At 51.7% G+C, this 6,203-nt stretch overlaps 1 protein-coding gene across 1 annotated transcript; it reads left to right on the forward strand.

The window, feature by feature from the left end:
* Positions 1-36: 36 nt before the first annotated feature.
* Positions 37-5,925, forward strand: LOC116378763 (HEAT repeat-containing protein 1-like; the record flags this gene model as incomplete). Its single annotated transcript, XM_031840676.1, has 20 exons — positions 37-213; positions 395-559; positions 650-892; positions 1,069-1,200; positions 1,291-1,394; positions 1,646-1,783; positions 1,955-2,073; positions 2,164-2,285; positions 2,369-2,497; positions 2,616-2,840; positions 2,968-3,097; positions 3,201-3,379; positions 3,459-3,502; positions 3,576-3,699; positions 3,789-3,929; positions 4,265-4,587; positions 4,670-4,820; positions 4,930-5,100; positions 5,357-5,491; positions 5,814-5,925. Coding segments are annotated over 20 exons (3,064 nt in total), but the record flags the coding sequence as incomplete, so codon positions are not given.
* Between the last annotated feature and the right edge of the window lie 278 nt (positions 5,926-6,203).

Genomic DNA, 6,203 nt, shown 5'->3' on the forward strand with positions numbered 1-6,203 from the left:
TCTCTCTCTCTCTCTCTCTCTCTGTCTCTCTGTCTCTTAGTGGTCCCGTCCTTGCTCTGCTGTCTCACCTCTCCGGTTCGGGAGGTCCGGAGGGCAGCCCTCGGCGCTCTGCACAGCCTATCAGGAACCGGCGCTTCTCCCTTCCAGCCAATCACAGAGAAACTTCTGAAGACCTCGGAGGAGATCATCGCCGACCCGTCGTACCTGAGCCAGGTGAGCCTGAGTCACACGAGACAGGGACCCGTCATGTAATAGTTAGTGGAGGTTATTGAAATGAGTGTCTTCAGAGTGTCAACTTTTATCTGCTTCAAACCTTTAAAAAGTAAATATATATACACATTTATATATATCTATATACATTATATAACATTGTTCTTTGTACTGGCGGCTGCAGGCTCTCGGCGTGCTTCATGACGAGTGTTCGTCCGTTAAAGTGACGGCGCAGCAGAAGAAGCTGCAGTCGTCGATCCAGCAGCTGCTGCAGAGCGTTCAGACTCCCAGCTGCCCGACCTACAGCGCCTGCAGCCTGCTGCAAGCGCTGAGCCGCCTCAACGGACAGGTGAGAGCAAGAACACACCTGTAAACACTCATCAGCAAACTGACCCAACATGTCGTTTTCATCACGTGGATCCGTGTCTTCTCCTCTCAGTCCGTGCTGTCCGAGCTGCTTCCGGTTCTGGATCGTCTCCTGGAGCAGAGTGGCCCCGACACCCCGACCCTGCTGCGGGCCGAGACCCAGCTGATGCACCTCGTCCTGGGGAAGTACAACGAGGCGTCGGCCCCCCTGCTGGCCGAGGACCAGAACTGTTTGGATCTGTTTGTCAGAGCTCTGAAGACCTCGACCCAGCCGCACCCCGACATCCCCAGCTGCCAGATCATCGCCCTGGAACAGGTCAGTGTTGAGATCTACCAGGAGCGCGTTTGAGTTATCAGCCTCTTCGTCCTGCCTCTTCGTCCTGCCTCTTCGTCCTGCCTCTTCGTCCTGCCTCTTCGTCCTGCCTCTTCGTCCTGCCTCTTCAATCCTGCCTCTTCATCCTGCCTCTTCATCCTTCCCCTTCTTCGTCTCAGATCACCAGGCCGTTCTTCTCGGCCCTTGGAGACGAGGCGGTGCAGCAGAAGCTGCTGTCGGTGATGCTGGACGTGCTGGTGGAGAGCCGGAGTCCTCTGGTGGCCAACACCATCAGCAGCGTGTTTAAAGGGGTGAGAGACCAGCTGCTGCACAGCCTCAACCTCTGTAGACACCACTTCCTGTCTGTTAGTCAGCTGACCTTTTGTTGTTCTTTGTGTCAGCTGACGCTGGACGCTCAGCTGGTGGCCAATGAGCTCGCTCCTCCTGAGAAACCCAAAGTGAGCGTGACGGTGCAGCAGAGCCGCCGCAGCAGAATGAGCCAGAGGTGAAGTTTATTTACAAGTACTGTACTAAAGTACAATAGTGAGGCACTTATTGTAATGTTTCTGCTACTTTATACTCTACTCCACTTCATCTCAGAGGTACAGTTGTGTGAAAAAGTGTTTGTCTAATATTTAAATTTGTTTGATGATCTGAAACATTTAAGTGTGACAAACATGCAAAAAAATAAGAAATCAGGAAGGGGCAAACACTTTTTCACACAACTGTACAAGTTGTACTTTGTGTCTCCATCAGGAGGCCTCAGGAGGCCGGTCCACAGGGGGGCGCTGTGTCCTGGAACAGAGTCACTCTGATCCTGGAGCTGCTGCAGCACAAGAAGAAGCTGAAACGAGCCCAGACACTGGTGCCGGTTCTGTTCTCTCTGCTCGCCAGGTAACATCTGTCCTGCTCTCTAAGTGATCATTCATGTCCTCGTTGGTTAGGAAGTGATATGTGGTACAGCAGCACAGAATAGAATATAAAGGAGCATCAATTAAAACAGAAACAGTGTCGTATGAAGCACTCTGGACCTACCAGACGTTCTGACATGTGTTGTGTTCTCAGGAGTCTGGAGCCGGGTCCAGATGATCACACCAATATGGAGTACACCAAGCAGCTGCTGCTCAGCTGTCTGCTCAACATCTGCCACAAACTGTGTCCTGAAGGGGGCGCTGTGGGTCCTGGTAGGTCATCGGCGGGAGGACGGGTCACGAACACCGTTTCCTCTGCAGGAACTCACTAACTGAGCCTGTTCCTCATGTTCTCCTCCTCAGACGTGCTGGATGAAGATAAGTTCAGCGTGGAGCTGGTGGTTCAGTGCATCAGAGCGTCCGACATGCCGCAGACTCACCACCACGCTCTGCTGCTGCTGGGCGCCGCCGCCGCCATCTTCCCTGTGAGTGTCTTCATCTAAAGCCAGCATTGTTATGATCTAGCAGAACACGGTGATGATGGTCTGACCTGTGTGTGGCCCTCCAGGAGAAAGTCCTCCACAACATCATGCCCATCTTCACCTTCATGGGAGCCAACATCATGCGTCTGGATGACGCCTACAGCTTCAGAGTCATCGACCAGACGGTGCAGATGGTGATACCGGCTCTGATCCAGGTGAGACTGGAGACCAGCTGCTGGAGGCCAAGAGTTACAGGATGGAAAGATTCATTAACCTTCTTCCTCTTCTTCTCTTCCTCCTGCCTCTCTTCCTCCTCCTCCTCCTCTTCCTCAGGCCCACCAGCTGTCTGACGGCAGCTCTTCGTCTCACGTGGTGTCTGTGGTGACTCGTGTTCTTCGCGTGTTTGTTGACGCTCTTCCTCACGTTCCTGATCACCGGCGTCTTCCCATCCTCAGTCAGCTGGTGACCACGCTGGGCCCCGCCCGCTTCCTCTGGGTCCTAATGCTCCTCCTGTTCAAGCTGCACGCCACGCAGACCGCTAGCTCCACCAGCGAGAAGGCGAGTGTAGCAGCAATGCATTGTGGGAGTTGTAGTCTGAGGCTTTAACTTGTGAATCAACGTGTACATTTTCAGCTTCGACTGATCCCACAGCAGGAAATAAAAAGTGTGTTTGATGTGTTTTTAGGATGCAGCTCTGGAGAAAGACGTGGACTTCTGGATTTCTCTCTGCTGTGAGTTCGAGGTCAGCGATCAGCTCACCTCCCTCATCAACATCCTCACCTTCCTCCTGCAGCTGTCCGACGACAAAGACGACTGTGAGGAGCTCATCAACACTACAAATAACATGTCCTTTAGGGCTGAATTTAGGCTTAAGAAGAAGAAAACATTAAAGTCTCTGGATGTGTCCGTCCTCTGCAGCTCCGGTGAAGCGCCGGCCGGGACCCCAGAAGAAGAAGAAGAAGGCTGAGGAGGAGGAGAAGGTGGAGGAGCTGATCTTCAGTCTGGAGGCTCACAGCAGCAAAGAGCTGAGACACTTCAAGTTCCTCTCCGTCTCCTTCATGGCTCAGCTGCTCGGCTCGGTCGGCTTCATTGGGAAGGTGGGCGACGTCTCCGAGGCAACGTTCACAATACCAAGTGTTCTGTAGCGTATGTAAACATGTGGTGGTCTGTTTTCAGGTGGCAGACAGAGGAGACGCTGTGGACGAGTCTCTGCAGCAGAGGTGAGTTTAAAGTGACACCTTAAAGGTGAGTTTGTATGTGAAGCAGCAGGCTAACGGGTCGCTGGTGTTTCAGGCTGCTGGAGGAGATCCTGCGTTACATCCACGGCGTCGCTCGCTGTGTGGAGGACAACGCCGACAAACCCACCGCCAAGTTCTGGAGGGTTCTACTCAATAAGGCCTACGAAGTCCTGGATAAGGTCAATACATACATCTGTCTATCTATCTATTACCGCCGTCACCTGTCAGCACATCGGTCACCGTGTTGTTGTGGTCTTCTGTTGCCCAGGTGAACTCCTTGTTGCCCACGGACACCTTCATCACGGTGATGAGGGGGCTGATGGGCAACGAGCTGGCGTCAGTCAGGAGGAAAGCTCTGGAGCTGCTGAACAACAAGCTGCAGCACCGCACTCAGTGGGAGGACCAACAGGTGACGTTGCACAGCATGTGATTTAATATCCAACACTATATGTTGATAACTCACAACATGAACTAGTTAAGCGAATGTAACATGTGCTTTAGATGTAAAGTAATGTGATTTAAAATCACATGATTACAACATAAGATATCTCAACATGTCAATAACATCATGAACTAAGTATCAATAATAGTTGAATGTTGTTGTGTTGTATTCTTACATTTGTGTTTAGTAACATTATTCATTAATGTGTTAATAGTGTGTTACGTTGATAGAATCACACGTTAATAAGTAATTATAACATCTACTTAAGTTTAATTATTATTATTTAATCATTCTTTTCTCAGGTCACTGTGCTCTTACAGCTGATCGGCGACCTCCTGAGCATTGTGGGTAAAAGTAGTTGTCAGGTGATGGAGCAGGAGGCGGAGCAGGAGGCGAACCAGGGGGCGGAGCATGCCATCAACCGACAGACGGCGCTCTACAGCCTCAAGCTGCTCTGTCGCAGTCTGGGCTCCGTCCACCAGGAGGCGTTCGTCCCCGTGCTGCAGCAGACGGTGGACATCGTGATGAAGACGGAGGAGGAGAAGAACGTGACGAGCAGCGCTCTGCTCTGCATCGCCGAGGTGGTCGGAGCGCTGAAGGCCCTCGCCATCCCTCAGCTACCGAGGTATGTAAATATAATATAATATATAATATAATATGTACCTCTGAATATTATTGATAGTAACTCCTCTGTGTTCTGTCCCCAGGTTGATGCCGGCGGTGTTGACCGCGCTGACAGACAGGAAGGAGCTGTTGACCAATGAGATCTACCTGCTGAGCGCTGTCACCGCCCTGCAGCGCGTCACCGAGACGCTGCCTCACTTCATGAGCCCGTACCTGCAGGACACCACCTCACAGGTATGCCTCACCCGAGCGGCACCGTGCCCCAACACAGGAAACGACACCCTCACCAGGTGTTTGACGCTTCACTTCCTGTCCCCCCCCCACCCCACCCCACCCCACACAGGTGTGTCGGCTGACTCGTCTGCTGGAGTCTTCCTCGTCCTCTTCTTCGGCCACCGCTCAGCTGAAGACGCGTCTCTCCTCCCTCAGGAGCTCCCTCGCCACCCGGCTGCCCCCCAGGGTCCTGCTGCCCACCCTCACCAGGTGCTACAGCAGCATGGTGCTGGACAGGAAGGTAGAGATGAACTGCTTCCTGTAGTTCTCTACACTCGTAAACAACGAGGTTCTCTCTCGTAGTTCTGGAGGAAAACTTATTTTATCTTCTGCTTTCATTTAAAAGAAAGTCACAGAAGCTGAAGGATAGAAGTCAACTACTTCTCCCAGAATGCATTTCACTAACAACATAACATATCTGAATACGTCAATAACATAAAGCATAATCACTGATCAGCTGGAGGTATTGATCACTGATCGGCTGTGTTTCCCTGCAGCGTCAGCTGGGGGCGCTGATGAGCATCCTGAAGGAACACATCGGTCACATGGAGAAAGACCAGCTCAACTTCCACCAATCAGAGCTCACCTCCTTGTTCCTCGTGGCCCTGGACTTCAGAGCCCGACACTGTCAGGTGAGTCCGATGTTTACGCCTCGTTGTTGTTGTTGTTTACAGGTGTTGATGTAAACAATGTGTCTCACGTTCAATCTCTAGTTTCAAGTCTTCTTCAATACAGCATGATGTTCATTTAGCACATTATGGTCCATTTAGAGTCACACAGACCATAAAGCAGGGGATGCTTTAGGGGCGGGGCTACACAGTGATTGACAGGTCTCTGATAGACCATAAAGCAGGGTATGCTTTAGGGGCGGGGCTACACAGTGATTGACAGGTCTCTACCAGAGACGTCATTGGTTCACGTCACGAGCTTTAACCCCTGACTTCCTGTCTGCAGGGAGATCTGCAGAAGACGGTGGAGGTCGAAGGTCATGTTATCGACTGTCTGCTCACCATGGTGATGAAACTATCAGAGGTCACATTCAGACCACTGTTCTTCAAGGTAACCTGTCTGTCTGTCTGTCTGTCTCTCTGTCTCTCAGCTGTCTGTCTGACTGTCTCTCTGCTGTCTGTCTGTCTGTATCTGTGTCTCAGCTGACTGTCTGTCTCTCTGTCTCTCAGCTGTCTGTCTGACTGTCTGTCTCTGTGTCTCAGCTGACTGTCTGTCTCTCTGTCTCTCAGCTGTCTGTCTGTCTCACTGTCTCTCAGCTGTCTGTCTGTCTCTCTGTCTCTCAGCTGTCTGTCTGACTGTCTGTCTCTCAGCTGTCTGTCTGACTGTCTGTCTCTC

The sequence above is a fragment of the Anarrhichthys ocellatus genome, unplaced genomic scaffold (genome assembly GCF_004355925.1).
Source record: "Anarrhichthys ocellatus isolate YVR2014 unplaced genomic scaffold, GSC_Weel_1.0 scaffold3121, whole genome shotgun sequence".
NCBI classification, from domain to species: Eukaryota; Metazoa; Chordata; class Actinopteri; order Perciformes; family Anarhichadidae; genus Anarrhichthys; species Anarrhichthys ocellatus.